At 25.2% G+C, this 23254-nt stretch overlaps 2 protein-coding genes across 2 annotated transcripts; one reads left to right on the forward strand and one right to left on the reverse strand.

Annotated features, from left to right (window-relative positions):
* The first annotated feature begins 9015 nt into the window (after positions 1-9015).
* On the forward strand, positions 9016-10020 carry LOC110636905 (NDR1/HIN1-like protein 13). Its single transcript, XM_021786797.2, has one exon. The coding sequence runs from the start codon at positions 9129-9131 to the stop codon at positions 9888-9890; it is 762 nt and encodes a 253-aa protein (XP_021642489.2). The 5' UTR covers positions 9016-9128; the 3' UTR covers positions 9891-10020.
* Positions 10021-21809: 11789 nt separating this feature from the next.
* LOC131182043 (serine/threonine-protein phosphatase 7 long form homolog) lies at positions 21810-22340 on the reverse strand. Its single transcript, XM_058150669.1, has one exon. The coding sequence runs from the start codon at positions 22338-22340 to the stop codon at positions 21810-21812; it is 531 nt and encodes a 176-aa protein (XP_058006652.1).
* Between the last annotated feature and the right edge of the window lie 914 nt (positions 22341-23254).

Consider the following 23254-nt stretch of genomic DNA (forward strand, 5'->3'; position numbering starts at 1 on the left):
TGCATTTGCAATTTTGTGACCCAAATTATGATATTTTTGTCAAAACTAGTCGGGTAGGTCCAAGTCCAAAATTTCTAGTCAACTTTGGTTTTGGTCAAGATTATTAACCTAACTTATTCTAGCAATTTGGTTGGGTTAGAGGCAAAATTAGGCTCTATGTTCTCCATAAAAAATGTGCTCCTATGTCTAACCTTTCCAATGGTTGAAAAATCAGGTCATTCTGACCTTCTTAGAGTGAGTTATGGCCATTTGAATATTTACTGTTCATATGGTCATTTTTTCAGGTCCAGCATATGGTTACCCGGATTCAAGCCAATTTTAGGTCATGTTAGGTTCAGTTTTTGGGCATGGTCTCTATATAAAAAATGTGGCAATTTGTCCTAAGTTTCATTTTCAATTTGCCTCACACTAATTAGAGTAACATAGCTCTACTTATGGCTATCTAATCTTACTAGACTCATAGGTCCAGAATTCCTGCATAATAACAACACTCTCAATTTCTCAATTCCACCCAACTACCAACTTCAATTACATTCATGGCACTTCAAATAGTAAACAAGTGATCTCAATATCATCAATTTCAACCCACACATAAAATTCCCAAATATAGATCAAAACCCTAATTTTCAATTTCTCAATTCTTACTACCACATGCAATTCAACACTAGCATCATGAATTTCATTTTATCCAAGCTAAAATTTAAGTTTCAATTCACTTAAACATAATATCTTTCACTTCCCTAAGCTGACTGAAATTGAGGTATTTCAATTACTCATCATTTTCTTTCAATTTCATACAATTTTAACTTCTTTTAACATGCTTAGGATGATTAAAGAAGAGACGTAAAGGATATCTTGCACTAACCTTGAATTGACCAATTTTTTACTTGAGAAACTTCACTATTTTCTCCAATTCTTGGCTGCCACTAGCTTTCTCAAGATGCAAAATCAATTTTTAGTGAAGGTAAGTTTAGGTTTTAGGGTGTAGAGCATGGGTAAATCAAGCTTGTTGTGACAAAAATGGTGGAAGCTTTCTCTCCCATGGAGTTCGGCCAAGAGGTATGAAGAGGAAGAAGATAGATTCTAATTAATGTAATTTGTCCATTTGTATGTATATTTATCGTAATGCAAAGTTTATTAAATTTTATTGATGTCATTTTGTCATCAAGCTCAACTCATGCTTATGTCATAATGAGGTAAGGCTTATATCATAATTAGATTTATATTTTTATTTCTTTCTTTTCTCTTTTCCATTACCCAAATGCATGATTTTTAATTCATTTTAAAGATTTTATTCTCACTCTTTATGATTGACATTTAGGTTAAAATTTTATCTCTAAGGATGAAATGATCAAAATGTCATTCGTTGTATTCATCGAGTTTTAATTATCTGTACCGATTAACTTTATTTCCTTGCATTCTTTTGACATTTTTATTGCCATCTAAACCTCATAATTTCCCCAATTGAGTCTCAATATTTATCTTATAGTGTTTTCCCATGAGTCTAGGGTTGACAACTGTCTTCACAGTTGCTTCCTGTTAAGGTCACTCATCGCCGGAGTCTCGGCTCCTTTAACCTATTACATTTCATTTATTTTATTTTTCCTTAATTTTTTTTTGGACTTTATTCAATCAATTTATATCTCCTTATTCTAGTTTGAGTGTAATTCTAGACATCCTGACAGTTCGAATAAACGTTAGTCATCAGAATAGTTAAATGTACAGACTACCTAAAGTGAGGGCGTTACAATATATAGATATCAAACTATACAAAATTATTAAACTATCATTTATCATACATTCATTCTTATTTTATTTTTATTATTTTTACTTTATGTAATTTTATTTTAAAAAATTTTACCATACTTTCTCATACTCATTCTAATTATATTGTAGACTCATTAAAAAAAAAAAGCTCCAATATAAATCAGACTTAAAAATTGTCTTTTATCTTTTTAAAAAAATTCATTTTATTAAAATTGATTTGATTTGATTTAATACTCAAACTCCAATATAAATATGAATGATTTTGCATAAATAATTATAAAATTGAGATAAAAATCTATTAGAATTCATTAAAAAAGTAATTAATATAAATAAATATCTTTTTATTTTTGTAAATAATATAAATCATAAATATGTTGTTATAAAAGTTTATTTTAAATTATATTATAATAAAAATTTAATTAAGTAGAATTTAAATATACGTATAACTAAAAATTTTAAATTTATATAAATTATAAAATTATACAGACAATTAAATTTTAAGTCCTAAAAATTTTAAATTTATATAAACTCTAAAATTAAGTTAAATAATAAAAAATATAATTATAAATACTATAAATAATAAATGACAATTTAGATAAAATTAATATTCCCTTTCCCTTCAAACATTTGTATATTATATAAATATATGGATGAATTTTTGTTAAAACTCAGCTCAAACTAGGAAGAAGTAAAGATAAAAGATGGGATGATTTACAATTTAATAGTTTTGAGTTGCGATAAAAATTATATTATATTCTATTTTTCAATAGTTTAATTTTTATAATTTTAATATTTATAATAATTTAATCTTTTAAATTTGGAATGACTAGGGCAACTACTATTTAATTTAAATTGAAATAACCATAAAATCGATTTAATTCAGTAAATTGATTCGATTAATATGATAAATCAGTTTGGTTTGATTTTATTTTATTATTTTTTATTTATTCAATTTGATTAGATTTTGGTGATTTTTTTTTTAAATGGAACTAATTTTCAATTCCAAGGAAAACGTACATATATTCGAAGAAAATTAATTTTTACACAACGAAGTTAATGAGAAATAGTTGTTTAACTTTTATAAATATTTTTTGATGAGAAAAAAAAATTAATTTAACTAGATTTAAATCAAAATTTCATAATTATAGAGATGCTTAATTTAAACCCTAAAACTCTAAAATTCTAAAATCTAAACCTGAATTCTAAATTTTAAATCTTAAAATTTAAACCCTAAATTTTAAAAACCTAAACTGAAAATCTAAATTCTAAAAATTTAATATAGAAAATTAGATATTTAAATTTATCAGTCCCATTTTTTTAATTATTAAAAAATTAAAACTTAATTTTTAAAATATTTTAAAAGATAATTTAATGATGTTTTGTATGTATACTTATAGTTTAATAAATGAAAATACAATTCTTAAAATAAAAAATTATATTTATAATTTAATCTTTGAAAATAAAAATCATATAATATAAATAAGATTGAAAAAAATAAAAATAATGAAAATAAAAGCACATAAAAGTGGCTTGTAAATTTAAAATTGCATCACTAATATAGAAGATAATCATGTTATAAACAACAATTTATATCTGCTAGCATTTTTTCAAAATGTGTATTATATATTTTCTGCACTCATTATATGTACCCGTAATTTAATATTTGTATATAAATTTTTTATTACTTTTTATATAATATAATATAATATTATTATAATATATTGATTATTATAATGATAGTGTAATATTTTTTTATTTTTCATGATATGTATATTAAATATGCACTTATAATTTTTAGATTAAGTTAATAAAAATGAAAGTATATCAATAAAAATAAAAAATTATAGAAGTAAAATTCATTGTGAAAATTTTATTATTATATTATAATTTTATAATTAGTGTTTTATAAATATATAAATTTAATTATTTATTTTGTTGGTTCATATATATTTTGTTAAATTTCTTCAATAACGAAGTGTTGAATTTATTAAGTCTAATTAGCTTTTAATATTTTATAATTTTTATAAAATATATAATTAGCATGAAAAAATTAAACTTTTTTCAATCATATTTCAGAGTTTATATATATAATAATAAAATAAATTTAAGTTGGTATAATTTCATATAATATTGATTTTTTTTATTTCTAGTTATTTGCAATTTAATTTTTAATTTTATTTAGTAAAATTAACTGTAAATACACATATCAATAAATATTAATATTATTAACTTTTATTTGATATATAATATTTTACATAATTTTATATTTTTTCATAATATGGAGAAAAACTTTAAAACAAAATTGGTAAATATATTAATACCAATAAATTAATAACTAAAATTTTATTTTTATATGAAAAATAAAAAAAAAATCTGTGTTAATGGAATAAAAATTACCAATGTTAGTATATTATTATTTTTAATTTTAATTATCATAATAAAAAAGTATAAACAATTATTGATTTACAGTAAAATATTTTATCAAACTAAATATTTTATCAAACTAACTTATAATATATTTTTAAATTAAAATTTTTATAATCATTTTTCTAAAAAAAAATGTCTAATTTCAATAAAGAAAATTGTCAAATCTAAAAAAATAAAAATTCAATTAAATGATATATTATTTATATTTATATAAAAATTGAACTCTTTTTATATCAAATATCAATTTATGTTATTATTTAAATATAAATTTATTAAATTAAAATAATAATTTTATATTTAAAGCTTGATTATTAATTCTTTTTATATGTATTTATTATTTATCGATTATAGTATTAAAAAATATTATATTTTTTTATATGTGCACACATTAATATTTATAAATTTTTAATAATATATCATTTTAAAATAAAAAAAATAGTATTACAAATTCTAGTCATCTTATTAATTATAATAATTTTATAATTAAATTCAATTTTTTAAATAATATATATTTATCTATTTAAATTTTTTCTCATATAAAACTTGTTTTATATGGATAATTATATATTATTTAAAAATATTAGACTCATATAATTTTATTATATATTACATATTATAATTAAATATTTTTTTAATAAACCAACGAATATATATATACCCATAAATATACTAACTTATATATTAATGTAATAATTAAAAATTTTAAAAATATATCTATAATTAAAAATATAAATTTATTTTATATGAAATATTTTTAAATGAACTTATAAGAGATTAATTTAAAAGAAAACTTTAAAAAATTAATAAAAGAATTCATATGTTTAGGTAATAATTTTTTTTTCTCAATTTTTTACTTAAATTTATATATTATTGTATTAAAATATTTTTTTCATAAGTAATTATAATTAATATGTGATAAAAATTCATTAAAATTCATTAAAAAAGTTATTTATATAAATAAAATATTTTCTATATTTGTAATTAATATAAATTGTGAAAGTATTTTTATAAAATTTTATTTTAAATTATATTATAATAAAATTTTAATTAAGAAGAATTTAAATACAAATAGGATTAAGAATTTTAAATTTATGTAAACTTTAAAATTATATAAATAATTAAATTTTAAATCATAAAAATTTTAAATTTATATAACTCTAAAATGAAATTAAATAACAAAAAATATAATTATAAATACTATAAATATAAAGTACAATTTGAATAAAGTCAATGTTTCACTCCATTCACACATTTATATATTATATAGATTATTTTATAATTTAAATATATCTAATATTTAAAAAAAAAATCTCATTTACTATAGAAATAAATAGAGGAAGAGGAAATACAACATATATATACACTTGAAAGCATCAAGAATTTTGCTCTATTTTTTATTTTTTCACAATAATTTATTAATTTTTTAAAGGAAATTTATACCCTTTTACTTGCATGGCAGAGATAACTGTTTCAACATTTACTTTCTTTAATATTAATAAATTAATATAATTTAAATTAATTTATTATGAGCAAATTAAATTAATATAATTTAAAAATAACAGAAATAATTTAATAAGTTTAATTTAAAAATAAATAATATATATTTTTATATCCTTTATCAAATACAGAATTATATCATTTATTAATAAAAATATAAAATATTATATTATTAGATTCCTATGAATAAATATTTAAAGAAAAATAATTAATAATTATTTTAAAAAAAAACAAATTTAATTTAATTTTGATACCATATAATTATTAATTAAAAATATTATAGTATTATTTTAAAAATATAAAACATAAAAAAATAAATATTAAATTATAATTTTAAAATAAAATAATAAAAATCTGCACAATATGCGGATGAAACGTTATAAATACTAAGATAGTAATTTGCTTTAAACTGTTAATGATTTTTTTTTTTCTAATTATTTTAAGAAAGATTAATTTTTGTTAAAAACTCTGCTCAAACTAGAAAAAAAAAACACAAATGAAAGATGGGGTGATTTACAATTTAGTAGTTTTGATAAAAATTATAGTTTAATTTTTTTTTTTTTTTTATCAAGAAATAAGTTAATCATTGAAATTAATTTATTGAATTAATCATTGAAATTAATTTATTGAAAATCGTAAAAGTTTACTATATTATATTTTGGGGAAAAAGTTTAAATAAATCCTTATATTTTTAGTAGATGATTAAATAAATTTAAAATTAAATTTTAAGCCATATATTTTCTAATAAGGTTAAATAAATTTACATATAATAAAATATTATTTTTTTCTTAATTTTAAATATTAAAAATTATTTATTAATTTTAATGAGAAAAAATTGAAAAATATAGTGAACAAAGATTGTTTTATATTAAAATTATTGTTTTTAATATTTTATTATTTAAAAAAAATATTTTATGCCGTATGAACTTATTTGATGTTAATTAGTCAAAACATAATTTTAAATTTATTTAATCATTGACTAAAAATATAAAGATTTATTTAATTATTTTTTTTTATATTTTATTTTTTAATAACTTAATTTTTATAATTTTAATATTTATAATAATTTAATCTGTAAAATTTAAGATAATTAAAGTAAACATTATTTTTTTTTTTAATAAAAGCGAACTGGACTGGAGTTGCCAAATACTGCGTCGTTTTTGTACGGGTGTACTATAAATAAAATCCTTTGTCTTTTGCGGTTAGCCTTTTCCTATCGCTCTTTCTTTCAGATTTTATATCATCCATTCCTTCTCTCAAAAAAACGAATTGAAGCGAAGCTCCACACCTCCCTCGTTCTTCTTCTTCTTCTTCTAGACGAGCCATCCCTTCCTCCTCCTCCTTCTTCTGCTAGACGAACTATCCCTTTCTTCTTTTTCTTCTTCTTCTAGACACAACATTCCTTTTTCTAGATGTAGAGAAACCATGCCTTCTTCTAGATGTAGACGAACCATTCCTTTCTCTCTTTATACACAGCATCAACACATCAAACAACGGATTTGCGCCTGTAATGGGTTCTGTGATTGTAATGGGTTATTATTTTAATTTCTGCAATGTGTTCTGTGATTGATAATATTATTTTGATTTCTATGCTTATTTTTGTAATGAGTTTTGTAATTGTAATTAATGTTGAGCATTCGGTTTAAATCAAATCGAATCGAATTGAATCATCAAAATCGAATTATCTGAATTATCATATTTTAGAAATCAAATTGAACCGAAATAAATAAAAAATTGAATCGAACTGAATCACTCTATTTTGGTTCTGTTTGGTTTGAATCTATCATTTTTTGAGTTTTGATAATTTTTTAATTTAGACTTGATTTTTAAATTATTTGATCTGATTTTAATCTTGATTGAACCTAATAACCATTACTCAATAAAATTGAACAATTTATATATATAATATTACATATAATTTAAAATTTTTTTATAAAAATAAATCAATTTAAAAATAAATAAACAAAGTAATTTAGTTTGGTTCGGTTCAACCTATTTTTCTCTAAAACTTAACCTAATTGAAATAACTGAAATTTTTAAAATGTAAATTCAAACTGAATAGAATTATCTTAAAAACCGAATCGCATTATTGAATTAAGATTGTTCGATTCGATTTATTTAATTCAAACCAAAGAGTACTCGGCCTAGTTGTAATGGGTTCTTTACTTTGTTCCAATTGCGATGGATGGGTAGAAGGGTAACCTGGGTTTTGATTTGTTTAATGTATATAATATTGATTTGTTCTGATTTGTTCAGGGAATAATTTCATTTTGCTCTCCTTTTTCACGCAAATTTCTTCTTCATTTTGTTCTTGGTTCTATATCTGGAATTGGTTTGGTTTAGGCACTCGGAAGTAAGGGGAACGAGTAAAGCATGAATATTTATATGAAAAAGTCATTATGCACAAATTGACAAATCGAACTGATTTCTCTAACATTTCGGTTCGGTTGATTCTTTAAAAATAGATTTTTAATTCTTTCTATAAAGACGTTATCGTTTTCCTTATTCTTTAAGGATACGTTTTCCAAAATTCAGCAATCAGTATTCAAAATTATATTGCCCAATATTTATTATATATAATAAACATAAAATATATTTACTTTTTAAGTATAAAATTTAAATCAATCTACTATTTGCTTAATAAATTGAAACCTCAGGAACTTAATTATTTTATATTGAAAATATACTAAAGATTATTTTAATAATTTTTGTTAAAATTAATGATAATTTGGAGGGAAAATTGGATGAGGAGAGGGACTATATTATTAGATTTTAAAAATATGAAAATTAGGTTATAAGTTTCATCAAATTTTAAAAATAATAATATAACATCTAGCTGTGTGAATTAATTTATACATTCAGTCAATCAAAAGTTAGAATCATATATTTATAATAGATTTTATCGTATTTTTAAATCGAGCCTATTATAATTTTAAATTAAATATCAGTTACTGATTAAATGAAAATGCGCATTTATACATAAGAAAAATTCCTTAAGATATAATGCTCAAAGATTAAAGATTTTATAAATTATATTTTAGAGTTTACAAGGTGTTTAATATTGTGTTTGGAGGTTCAAAACTGACTTTTCGAATAAAAATACCATTTTAAATGCTGTTAGAAAAAATAATTTAGAAAAAGTCATTTTGTTATTTTAGTGTCTTTGTGATTAAAACTTATCAAATTTGATTTTAAATTATTTTTTAATACTCTCTAATTAATGTATATAAAAATATAATTTTTTGAACAATAGTAATTTCAATAATAATATTAAATAGGCGTTTAATTATTAAAAGCACAGGAAAAAGGGAAGAATTAGTAAATAACAATGCAAGTTTGGTATATTTTCCTTTGAGATATGGTAAAGCAGAAATCCAATAAGGATTCCTTAATGGAGAGGCTTATGCTATCGTATACCAAAAAAATGAACATGACACATGCTTTTAAACAAGGGAAAGAAGATACCTAACCTTCCCCATCAATCAGACTCCAGGAACCCAATCCTTCTACCCATTAATTCACCTAATGTTCTTTCTACTCCTGCTAGATTATTGCCAATTATTCCACCTTCAATGGATGCACACCATAAGGGCCAGAAAGTCCAAGCCCCCAAACTCCACACCCCAAAAGGAACCCACCCCTTGTTGTGGTGCCTCGCCCTCGTTTGCTCTGTCCTCGCTGTAGCAGTAATCATCGCTGGTATCGTCGTGTTCGTTGGATACTTAGTTTATCACCCAAGAATTCCCATCATTAGTGTTGTTGGTGCTCACCTGAACCTCTTCCAATACGACTTAGCTGGTGTCCTCGTAACGCAAGTAAACATCGTCGTCAGGACGGAAAACGACAACACTAGAGCCCATGCTAGCCTTTCGGACATGAAGCTGACGCTCATTTTTGACGGCATAGAGATAGCAAAACTGATGGCGGAAGCCTACGAGGTGAGGAAGAATAGCTCGGTGGATTTTAACTTTTTGGCTACTTCTGCGCCTATACCTTTGAATCCTCAGCAAATGAAGGACGTAGATGTGTTCTTGAATGAAGATGAAGTTAGATTTGATCTGAAAGGGAATGTAAGGGCTAGATGGAGAGTCGGGCTTCTTGGGTCTATTAAGTTTCAGTGCCATTTGAATTGTCAGCTCAGTTTCCATAGATCCAGTGGAGATTACATACCAGTTCGATGCACCTCCAAGGCTAAATGATCAAGATGATTAATTAATCTTTCCTTTTCTTCTTGATTATTTTTCTTTTAGATCTGCACAGGTTATGTATTAATGGTTAGTTTTCTCCTTTCTGGAGATAATTAATTTCTTGATATACCTGTGCCCATAATTTGTCCCTCCAATGATTAAATGTCTGGAGGCAAAAACTTTTTTTTTATTATTATTATTTTAAAAAAAATCAGATATAGATTAGTGAATAAGAATATATATACCAAGCAGATAGTTTTTTTTTTCTTTTTTTGAAAATAAAGAGGGTGCAACTTTTTTTTTGAGCTTCTAATTAAATGTCTGCCACTAAGGGCTACTGAGAAAGGCATGGATAGAGGAAGGATAGAGGTAGAAGAAAGCATATGGGAAAAGCCGCTTTTAAAAGGAAAAGAAAGCAACTAGAAATATCTAAATTCTTAACAAAGACGGCAAAATAAATTAATCTCCTTAATTACATCATCTTTTGAGTCTTGGGACGGCCCTGATCCATCTACCGTGCATCGCCGGCTGCCGCTTTGCTCAGCGAGGTAAATGGATTGGGATTGCAATAACCCGATTAAATTAAATTCTATTAAAATAAATTTAAATAATATATAATTAAATTAAAATAAAATAAAATTTAAAATTAACATATTAAATATTTATTATTTAAATTTATTAATTATATAAATATATTATATTTTAAATAAATAAAATGTAAATATTTTATAAAATTATTAATTTTTTAAATATAAATTATTAATAGAAAATATTTTAATGTATATTATTAATTAAAATATATAAAATTAAATATATTTAAATAATTAAAAATAAATTTTAATTGAGTTTGATATTATTTTAAATATTAAAAACATTAATTGAGATTTAAATATAGTAATTTTACTAGATACTTATCTATTATCATCCTTAATTTTATTGTATCTGTTCAAACTCGTTAGTATAAAATTTTATAATTTTCTTTTATAATTGATTTTGATTGAAATTAAAATTTTATAATATATTTAAAATATGTTCTCTTTCACTTTCATAATTTATAAAAAAATTCATATTTATATGAATGTTAAAAATAAATCCAAAAATAATTAATTAGAGTTTTGAATCAATTATTTAGTTTTGTATTTCTTTTATTTAAAGAGACTATTTTTCATTAGAAAGGTTGAATCAATTATTTAGTAATGAACTTTCAAATGAGATAAATTAAATATTTTTAAATATATAGATAATTTGTATTTATCACTAATATGCATAATAACATCTTATAAAAATATTAAATTGAAATTATTATATTGACAATAAAATATTATTTAAATATTAAGATTTATTATAAGTTTAATTAATTATTTAGTATTTCTCTTTTAAATAATATATTATTTATTTATTTTATTTTATTTTAATTAAATTATTTAATTTTTTTATTAAATTTTTATTTCACATACTATTTAAATTATTATTTACCTTTTTCTTATGAAGGAAATGATATTTTTAAAAGAATTAATTAGTTGATAATATTTTTTAGTTAAAAAGGGAAAAGTTAAAGGTCAAAAAAAGGGGTAATTTCGGAATTTCACAGCGACCAACAATCCCTTCGTCAATGGATGATCTCCTGTAACAAAAACAAAAATTTAGAGAACAGCATCAGAAATTCAAGAGGGATTGATCGCTCCTCGCTTTGTAAAGATCATATCAAACAATTTCATACCTAAAAAAATGGTAATTTCTTGTCTAATTATGATTTTTTCTTGTAGTCTTTTATTCTCCAATTTGATAGAAATCAGTCTCTGCTATGTCTTTAATTAGGTGTGCATAGCTTGCTTGCTACCTCTGTTCTTGGTTCCCATCGTCAACATATTGCCTCTTCTCTTCGATTATATCGTGGTAATTTTAGGGATTTCTGTTTTTCCTCCAAGATCGCCTTTGATTTTGTTGTTTTTTGGGCTAAAATGAAACTAATTTCTTATTCGTTATGCAAATTTTCAGGCCAAAGTTTATCGAGTTTTTGGATGGGAATACAGAAAACCAGTGAGGGCTCCTCCGGCTTGTCCTTACAAGCCCTCGCCTAAAAAAGAAAGCTCCGGCAAAGTAAGTGAATTTCGTTGGTGATTTTAGAGATTTAGCAGCAAAATCTCTGGACTTTGATTTTGTTTGTGATTTTAGAGATTTAGCAGCGAAATCTCTGAGCTTTGATTTTGCTTTCTTATAGAGACAGAATACCTTCCCAATAAGTTGAAAGAAATTTTATCCTACAGTTATGCGACTGTTATATGACTGGGCAGGCAGGCAGTGAGTGTTGGACGATGAAAGAGTCGCACGTGGTGTCTAAGACGAGAGTTGCGGAGATGAGAATGTTAACCTGGGTGAGTGACTATATTAGACTACATAAAGTCCGGTAAGGAGAGTATTAAAAAAAAGATATGAGTGGTGCCGATTGAGGATAAGTTTAGAGAAGTGAGATTGAAGTGGTTTGGTCATGTGAAGCGTATGGCATACGGAGAGCACGTTGAGTTACAGGATAGAAAGAAAAGAAAGGGTAAATCTAAACTGACTTGGAAGAGATAGTATAATATGATCTAGAAGCATTACACGTTTTCTGAGAATTTAACCCAAAATCGTTTAGAGCGGAGAATAGTAGACCCTAATAAATTTTTGGGAATTTAAAGTCGAGTATTCACTGTCCCACTTCGAAGTTTTATGATTGTATCGAATTAATGATGAGTTCAATGATGATAGATGAAATTAAGCTTTGGTTTTGCCGTGAAAGAACTTTTGTAGGTTTTATGTAGAGTGAGGTGGGGGCTGATTTCTCTATGCTTTAAATCAATTGTGTTTTGAAATGGACATCTTTACAATTTTTGAACAATTGAATACGGCGGATTTTATGCAATTCATTTTTAATTTAATGCTAGTGATGTTTTGAATTTAAAAACTTGTAATTTCAGTTCCTTAAAACTAAGCACACCCTAAATTTTGGTGCTAAAATTATTGGATATTGAAAGTTCAAACCAGGTAAACAAAACAATATAAAGCTTTACCTTTTAGTGTTCTTTGCTAGTTATACCCCATGCTAATTACATTTTGATATAATATCTTGCCAATCCAATAAGGGGGGAAACTACTTGTTGCATTATCAATCGCAATACTTTACCTTTGCAAATTGAGAGCTTCTATAAGTTATTTGATGTTTGCATAGCTGTTATTTCATTTCTGCTTGATATTGGTTAGGGGGTGGATTTTGGTTGTCCTGGTTGATGACTAGATGATACACTTTTGTGTATTATCTTGCCAGTCCAATAGAGGAGGAGGAGGAGGGGGGGAGGGGGGTGAGGTGTGGTGGGGTGGGGGCAGATAGGGGAATTATTTGTTGCATTATCAATCATAGTTCTTTTGTTCTGCTATTTGAGAGCTTCTATAATTTATATGATTTTTGTATAGCTGTTGTTTGATTTCTGCTTGCATTTCCTTCTTTGCTATTTAAATCTTGATTTATTAGTGTGTGCGTTATGTTTTTCCTGGTTGTTGTAGCTGTTTAAGCTGCTTCTTATAGCAAATGAAATTGTGTTTTCTCATGCTTTTGCAGTTGGGGGCAGAAGGTGAGCCTGGTGTGCAGATGCCTGTTTCAGGATCTGTTGAAGTATCAAATAGTAAAGTGGATTGAAAGCTAGTATTCCTTGTGCATGAAAGTTAAATTTGAAAAGGTTCGGAGGTTTCTTAACACAAAGCTTCTTGAGTCATTGTTCTGGGTAATGGAATAATCTGTCTGTCTCTCGTTTAAGTAATGTTTTATAATTGAATGTGCTATAACGTCTGAGGTGGCTGTTGAAATATAGAGCATTCTCTTTTTAATTTTCTTCTATTCCAGCAATATCGTTGAGGTTTTCTTCCCTTTTTTTATTTAGCCAATCATCAAATATGAAGAACTATACATGATTGTTTTCATATAATGGTAATAGTACTCGAGAAAAGGCTCAGATAATAAATAAAATTTGGTTGGGTTGCAGTTATCGCACAATAATAGAGCTGAAAGGTTTAAGCTCTTAACTTTTGCCTGGTTAAAATCATATCACTCGCCCAGATTCAAGCCTCAAATCCCCAATCCCCTACGAAAAAAAGCTCTTGACTTTGTCTTATGAGGCGTGCATTTGATCATTGGCTACTACTCTGATGCCTTATTTGAACTCTTCTATTCTCAACTTTCTGGGATAGTTTTAGTATTATTATTATTATTATTATTATGAGTGATGCTAGTGGATCAAATTGATCATATCAAATGGGTTATAATTGGATTTTTATAAATTATAAATTTTAAGCTTTTTTTTAATACATTAAAAATAGATGAAGTTACAATTATATCCTTTTCAAGTGAAACACAATTAATGCGGAATCTAATTTTTTCTAAATTCAATTTCGGCTACACGTTCTTCCAGATTTTAATTTCGATTTTAATTTTTTTTTTCTCAGTTTCTCTTTAACAAAACACTCATCTAGAGTAGAAAAATCACAAATTTTCCTATTCTCTCCCTGAAGTTGCACTTTCACAGCAATTTAGAGGCATTCTCATAGCAATCAACATGCAACAAATTAAGCAATCCAATAACCAACAGAATAAACCCAAAAAAAGAGCAACAAAATGAACAACATGCAAGGAGAAGGAAGTCTAATATTTGTTGCAAAGAGGATCTGTTTTCGTCGTAAAGAGCGAGTCGACACCAACTATAGGCCAGAGGCCGAATCGATAGTGAGTTTGAGTCTCTGAGACATAATCGATGAGGACGAGTGCATGGACAACGAGCTGATGAGAAAGGGGACGACGGCAACGAGGAGAGCAAGAGAGATGTTGATACTGAGACTGAAAAAGGAATGGAGGCTGCGTGTGTCAGTGTGTGAGCAGAAAGAATGAATTGGGGGAGGTAGAGTGAGGCTGTTGTGGCGTATGGTTAGAGATTTTTTTTTGGGCAATTGACAAAAAAAGTGTAATAAAAAATATAAAATACTAAAAAAGGGTGAGTTTGAGACTAATTATCAAAATTTAGAAGGTGAGTGCGGGACGCTAATTATAATAGCGTTTTTAAGGTCCGGACGCTATTCAAAATAGCGTCCGGGTGAAAAAATTGAAAAAAGAGCCGGACGCTATTTTGAATAGCGTCCGGCTCTAATTTAAAGGTTGGACGCTACTTATAGTAGCGTCCAACCTTTTTTTTTTTTTTTAATAATTTTATTTTATATTTTAAATAAAATATAAATGTTATTTGAATAAATAAAATTATAATATGTAATATTATATATTATAATATTTTTATTATAAATATTATTTTTTAATTTAAAATTAAATTAAAATTTAAATAAATAAAAAATTAAAATTAAAAAATAAATAATTAAAAAAATTTAAGAAAAGTTGGACGCTACTATAAGTAGCGTCCAACTTTTCTTTAATTTTTTAATAATTTTATTTTATATTTTAAATAAAATATAAATATTATTTTAATAAATAAAATTATAATATTATATATTATAATATTTTTATTATTAATATTATTTTTTAATTTAAAATTAAATTAAAATTTAAATAAATAAAAAATTAAAATAAAAAAATAGATAATTAAAAAAATTAAAGAAAAGTTGGACGCTACTATAAGCAGCGTCCAACATTTCTTTTAAATTTTTAATAATTTTATTTTATATTTTAAATAAAATATAAATATTATTTTAATAAATAAAATTATAATATTATATATTATAATATTTTTATTATCAATATTATTTTTTTAATTTAAAATTAAATTAAAATTTAAATAAATAAAAAATTAAAATAAAAAAATAAATAATTAAAAGAATTTAAGAAAAGTTGGACGCTACTTATAGTAGCGTCCAACTTTTCTTTAATTTTTTAATAATTTTATTTTATATTTAACATAAAATATAAATATTATTTTAATAAATAAAATTATAATATTATATATTATAATATTTTTATTATCAATATTATTTTTTTAATTTAAAATTAAATTAAAATTTAAATAAATAAAAAATTAAAATAAAAAAAATAAATAATTAAAAAAATTTAAGAAAAGTTGGACGCTACTATAAGTAGCGTCCAACTTTTCTTTAAATTTTTAATAATTTTATTTTATATTTTAAATAAAATATAAATATTATTTTAATAAATAAAATTATAATATTATATATTAAAATATTTTTATTATCAATATTATTTTTTTAATTTAAATTTAAATTAAAATTTAATAAAATATAAAATTAAAATTAAAAAAATAAATAATTAAAAAGGCTTAAAAAAATTAGACGCAATTTATAGTTTAATTTTTTTTAATTATTTTATTTTATATTTTTATTATAATTTTTTATTTTTTTTTAATTTATTTAAAATATAAAATAAAATAATTAAAAATATTATAGAATATATAATATTAATTATTATAATTTTATTTATTAAAAGAATATTTTTAATTTATTTAAAATATAAAATAAAATAATTAAAAATTTAAAGAAAAGTTGGACGCTACTTATAGTAGCGTCCAACTTTTCTTAAATTTTTTTAATTATTTATTTTTTAATTTTAATTTTTTATTGATTTAAATTTTAATTTTATTTTAAATTAAAAAATAATATTCATAATAAAAATATTATAATATATAATATTATAATTTTATTTATTAAAATAATATTTATATTTTATTTAAAATATAAAATAAAATTATTAAAAATTAAAAAAAAGGTTGGACGCTACTATAAGTAGCGTCCAACCTTTAAATTAAAATAGCGTCCGGACCTTAAAAACGCTATTATAATTAGCGTCCCGCACTCACCTTCTCCACCTCAGCAAAATTTACCCCTTTTTGGTAATTAGTCTCAAACTCACCCTTTTTTAGTATTTTATATTTTTTGATTACACTTTTTTTGTCAATTGCCCTTTTTTTTTCCTATTTTTTCCTCAACAATTTACTTGGCTTTTCTTCTTCCACACAATGCAATCTCAAAAGAGACTAGGATAAATTTTAAATAATCAATTATTGTTTAGGTTTTGGTAGGTGAATCAATTACGGCCTAGGTTATCATATATATATATATATATATATATATATATATATATATATATATATATATATATTTATATTAAAATACTAAAATATATATGTAATAATTAATGTATAATTTATAACTTATTCATTCATTTTGATCTTCGTTTAATCTAAAAAAAGAATTCTTCGGAAAAAAAAATGCACTTGTTTTGGACTGTTTTATTTTCTTTCTTAATTTATAAATAGCATATCGCTCATAAAAAAGCAGCCATTTTTGTATTATTTTTTTATATTCAAAATTTATTGGATATGGAACAATTCAATAATTATCCGGTTGAATTCATATATTATTTAATTTTTAATTGAGTAATATGAATCGATTATATATATAATTATCATTTAATTATAACACCTTTCATAATTGATTATATTGTTAATTGAATTATAAAGAGCAATTGATGAAAAATTCAGCACATAATATAGTGATATATACTAATTATATGGAGGTAAAGTATACATAGCATGTTTAATTATAATATATTTTAAAATTAATTTAAGTACTAATAATTTTATGAGGAGAAATTCACGTAAGACTTAATATATGTTATAATATTATATATTAATTATATGAAATTAAAATATGTATAGCATGTTTAATTATAATATGTCCATAATTGATTTAAGTGCCAATTGAATTATAAGGAACGGATTTATAAAAGATTTGATGCATATTATAGTATTATATATAATTAAGATATATACAACACATTTAATTATATTATGTTTCATAATTTATTTAAATACTAATAATTTTATAAAGAGTAATTAATAAAAGATGCAGCATATATGGAGCTAAGCTATGCATAGTATATTTTAATTATTATTTATAAATGATTTAAGTACTAATTAAATCATATGAAGAAATTAATGAAAAATTTAGCACAGTTTATTAAAATATATTTTATAATTGAATATATTCATAAGAGCAATGGATGAAAGATCTAACATATATCATAGCGTTATGTATTAATTATATAGAATTAAGATATGTATAGCACATTTAATTATAATATATTTTATAATTGATTTAGATACTAATAATTTTATAAAAAGTAATTGATGAAATATATTTAATATATTTTATTAACATTTTATAAATAATTATTAAAAATAAATTTAACCAAATTTTAATATATAATACCTTTTAAAAATATTCTAAAATTTTTAATTGGAGCTTTAGATTTTGATATATTAAAATTTTAGGTAACAATAGATATAAAAATTTTATAAATTTATGAACTAAATATATATTAAATTAGTAGAATAATTGATTTTAATATATTCTATGTAGACTTATATCAGAGAATTTAACAAAGATATGTTGTAGGTTAAATGGTAAGAAATTTCCGTGTATTTTAAGAGGTTTATCTCTTCAACAAATCTATTTTTTATTTAAAGTAAAAGGCTGGTTTGGTTTAAATTTGACTGGTTCAATTTATAGTTAAACCAGCTGAATCGAATCGATTAGGATTGGTTCGATTCTAACAACTAAAATTGAAAACATATTACATTGAAAACAATTACTTTAATTAAATGTTGCTCAATAATCAATATTATTCTATAATTAATAATAAATATTATTTCTTTTCAAACAAAAGGTTATGATTGTAATTACAATGCAATATTTAATAATTAAATATTAATAAATATATTAAAAAGTGGAAAATACCGTTATAACCCTCTCGATCGGATCAACTTGATCACGCAGTATTATAGGAAATTGACCGTACAAGGGTGAATTGGAAACTAAAATTACTAAAAATGGGTGTGATGTGTAAAATTTACCAGATAGGGGTGAGGAAAGTCAGAGCGTTAAAAACGCTATTATTAATAGCGTTTTAATGTCCAAAACGCTGTTAAAAATAGCGTTCCAAAATAAAATAGTATTTTAGTATAAAAACGCGACTAATAATAGCATTTTAGTATAAAAATGCTACTAATAATAGCGTTTTGATTCAAAACGTTAGCCACGCCAGCGTTTCTACCAAAACGCCACTGACAATAGCGTTTTGCCATAATTTTCTACCAAAACGCTACTATGAGTAGCGAATTTCACAAAGCGTTTCTGCCAAAAAAAATTTTTTTTTTAAATATTAAAGTGTGAAAACGCTACTATGAGTAGCGATTTTCACAAAGCATTTTTGCCAAAAAATTTTTTTTTTTTAAATATAATAGTTTTATAAATTTAAAATATTAAAGTATAAAATTGTAATTGTATTAAATTAACAAAAAATATGTAGTATAATTTTTATTAAAGTGTAAATAATTATTTTTATATATTTAAGGAAATTAAATGTTAAATGTAAAAGGGTATTGTGTAATTTCAAATTACTATAAATTTTATGTGAAAAAAATAAAAAAATATATACTATAATTTTTTTAAAAAATATGTTATTTTTATAAAATAACAATATTATTTGAACTAAATTTTTTGAATAAAAAATTTAAATTGTAATTATTAAAAGAATAATTAATTTTATAGATTTAAATAAATTAAATGTTGTACAATTGAATGGAAAGTATTTAGCATCATACTCATATAAAAATTTGCAATAATTAATACAAGTTAAAAAAATTAAAATTGAAATTTATAATAAATTAAGTAAAATTCGTTGCTTTAATATTAAAATTTTAAAAGAAATGAAATTATTATTTATTATGTGTTGGCATGTATAACAATATAAAATTTAAATACTGTAATTGATTTTCAGTTAGTGCCAAATTAAGTTATTAAAAATTTGTAGGAAATTTAATTGTGCAAAAAATATAAAAATTGTCACTAACATATTGTAGCAATTGACTTAAAGCGAGAAATAACTTGAGAGAAGTTTTCATAATTAACATATAAATGATAACAAATATTTAAATCAGTCATGTGCCACAACCAGGTCTTCTTATATGTCGTCTCGGTCGAAGAACTCGATATTCTCCCCCTTCTTGATGTTCTGCTGGATGACCTTGTGCATCTTTGGGTTGGCTAGCTTGCCCTTGATGTTGTCCCGATGATTCTCCCCCTGCAGTATAATGCACAGCACTTTGTTCATGGTATCCAAATAGACCCGCAGCAGATGGAATATGGCCTAAGGCACCAGAATGATATGGTGCAAAGTATTGTTCTGACCCATATCCACTAAATTGACCTGACGTATACTGTGATGGCCCAATGCTTGATGGTCTGCCAAATTGAGCAAATAAGCCGTCGAATGGTGTTTGCGGCTGTTGACTCTTAGTAAAGTCGAATGTGCTTCTGTTTTGCATTTGAGTTTGATATGACATCCATGGTGCTGATGGGCCAGGCATTGATGGGGTAGCCATCCAACCAGTGTAATGAGTAGGGTCAGATAGTGCAGGAGCCGAGGGAATAGGATCAGAATGATCAGGCGCTGATGTGATGCAGTAAGGGTGGTATGCGACAGGTGGGGGCAAAGCATCATCGGGAGGAGAGGCTGGACGCACTGGATGTTAATGACTTCGAGCAGGACGTGATCGGCGTCGTGCTGCTCTATGTGAGGGCTCAGGCTGGTTGATGGGTTGGTCCTCTTCTAATTCATCATTAAAGGTTGTTGCTTGAGGTGCGGATTGAGGAGGTGGCATTTGGCAAAGCCGACTTTCTTCCTCTAGAGCAATCATCATTTTTCTTAATGTACGTTTAACTTCAGCCACATTTTCTGTTGATGGGTTCTGTAATTTTAGCAAACAATTCTCAATTGCATCCTCTTGTAAAAATATGAAGTCCATGTATTATGTTACAGTTTGTGTTAAACACTGTAATTAAAAATTATTATTACTAAGTATTTAATAATGAAAAAATATGTATTGTAAATGATTACCACACAACCAATGGCAGCTCCACTTATTGAGATCCAACGTCTTGCAACTCGACGATACCACTCCATATATTCAGAATGATGGTGGAGTGGTTGTGCCATTTCTTGCCCTTGAACAATGTAATGTTCTCGCCTATTCCAACGATTAATGTACGTCGCATGGTGGTGCGCCCAATTACTCTCACTAAATTGGAGAGTAATCTCGTGTAACTCATCTGTTTGCATCGGTCGTCGTGGAATAGGTTGGGCCAAACCAAACTGCCTCATCACTCTATCAGGCTGGTGCCATTCAATAATATGGAAGCAAATTAATGGCACCACTGCCTTCCATATGGGACAACCCTGTATGCATATGTCGGGCAGCTCATCCAACAATTCCTCATTATATGGTTCCCATGTAATCTGCAAGTGAAAATGAGTAACATGAAGTACTAAATTTGCAAAACATAAAGTGATTAATATAGGAAAAAAATATAACACTATTTTAAGTCAGATTTTGCGAATTTTGATTTACATCTTCAGGTCCCATTCGATCAAGATTGTATCGAATTTGTTGTAGTACATGGGTTGTAACTTCAGTGATTTGTCGAGCTCTACTCCACCTGTTAGTTGATAAGAAAATTTAAAATATAATGCAATGAAAATCAATTTTTTGATTGTTTAATGGAAAAAAATATAAATTTAGTTACATACCTAGCACCTAGGGGTGCATCATGAGGTGCCGATGGATCTCTTATTAATGGAGAGATTATTTTAAATCTCTCCCAAGCCCAGATTTGCAATATGAACAGGGGTCCTGAAATCTCCTTTGCTTCAGTAACTGCAACATGACAAAGCTCACGATAAAGGAAGGCTAAGCGAGCTCCACCCCAACTGTATGTCGCAGCTTGCCTCAAGTCTTCTAATAGGGGTAGGAACATCAAGTTCACACGTGAGTTTGTCTTGTCGGGAAATATCGAACCGATGAGTCGTAATATGAATGCTCTTGCATGCTATAACACTGTTAAATCATCAGCTTCATGTGGAATAGCTCCAAACTCATCAGTTAGCCATGATAATTTTAATGTATGTCCTCGAATCATTTCTGGAGGTGGTCTAGCTCCCAACAAGAGCTCACAAACTTCTGGCCATTCGGCTCGTGACATTCCAGTTACTACAGAACCATGTATTAGCAATCCGGTGATAATGCCAACATCTTGAAGACTGATTGTGCACTCCCCAATTGGCATCATAAATGTATGAGTTTCCGGTCGCCATCGCTCTACAAAGGCACTAATAAGGTGCCAGTCAAGGGGAAAAAATCCTAATCTAGCAATTCCAATAAATCCAGAATCGTGGAGATGAGGAATAATTCGGTCATCAATGTCAGCATGCAATATGTTCCCCTGCCTTCTACACGTAAGCACCTCATGCTCCATTGTACCAGTCCAAATCCCTTGAGCGGTGTTGTGGCGGAGTCGTAGAAGCTCTGGATCAATTGGACCTGGCACAATGTAATCTCTTCTTGTTTGTTGATTAGCCATACCTATTCATTATATTAAATATACATTTTCATTTTGTATTTGTGACAGGTAAAACAATACACATATTTTCCTTATATAGTAAATAAAACATGAATGGTAACAAAAATATTTAATACACGTATAAAATGGTATAAATAAAAATTTCTCATTCAATGCATTAATTAATAAGTCTACATTACATAGTCAATGCAAAGATAAAAGTACATCATTGTTTACTACATCAACATTGTTTACTACATCAACTAATTAGGTCAGTCTGACTATTTGATTTACAGGACATGATTTAATTAGCTTGTCATAAATATCTTTCTCCAATGTGTAGTCGATTTTAGGTAAACAGGGCTTTACCAGAGTATGTTTCTTCCTATCACGCATTTTTATACCACTACTTGACACATTGTCCTTGTAGCGACCCAATTAGCATATTCTTTGACAAATCCTTTAAGAAGTAGTAAATATGATGGGGTACGGTTAGCTTCTAATTTTCACCATACACTGTCAAGTATGCCTTTATCCTGGACACAACTAAAAGCTGACTTTAAAGCTAAATATCTAGGTTTATCTGTTAATAGCTCTCCTTCCCATATGATTTTTTGAATTAGCCCATTCACCCTTATCATATGCTTAACAATGCAGAGTAGGTAATCTCCTGTAGTTGATGGTGTTACTTCCATAGGTAGATTAATCAAATTCCTAATTAAACCATGTACTCTTGCCCGCTGTTGTTAACTGACAATTCTTTTCGGAGTGCGCATTATACAAGCCATTATTTTATCTAAGTCATAAACAAAAGAGAGCATAAATAAATATATACGAAATAAATCATAATGCAGTAATTATATTAAATAATGCAATAATTTAAGATAAAATTGAAAAGTACGTAACCTAACAACAGGGGGGTAATAATACACATA

Source organism: Hevea brasiliensis, chromosome 8 (genome assembly GCF_030052815.1).
Source record: "Hevea brasiliensis isolate MT/VB/25A 57/8 chromosome 8, ASM3005281v1, whole genome shotgun sequence".
Classification (NCBI taxonomy): Eukaryota; Viridiplantae; Streptophyta; class Magnoliopsida; order Malpighiales; family Euphorbiaceae; genus Hevea; species Hevea brasiliensis.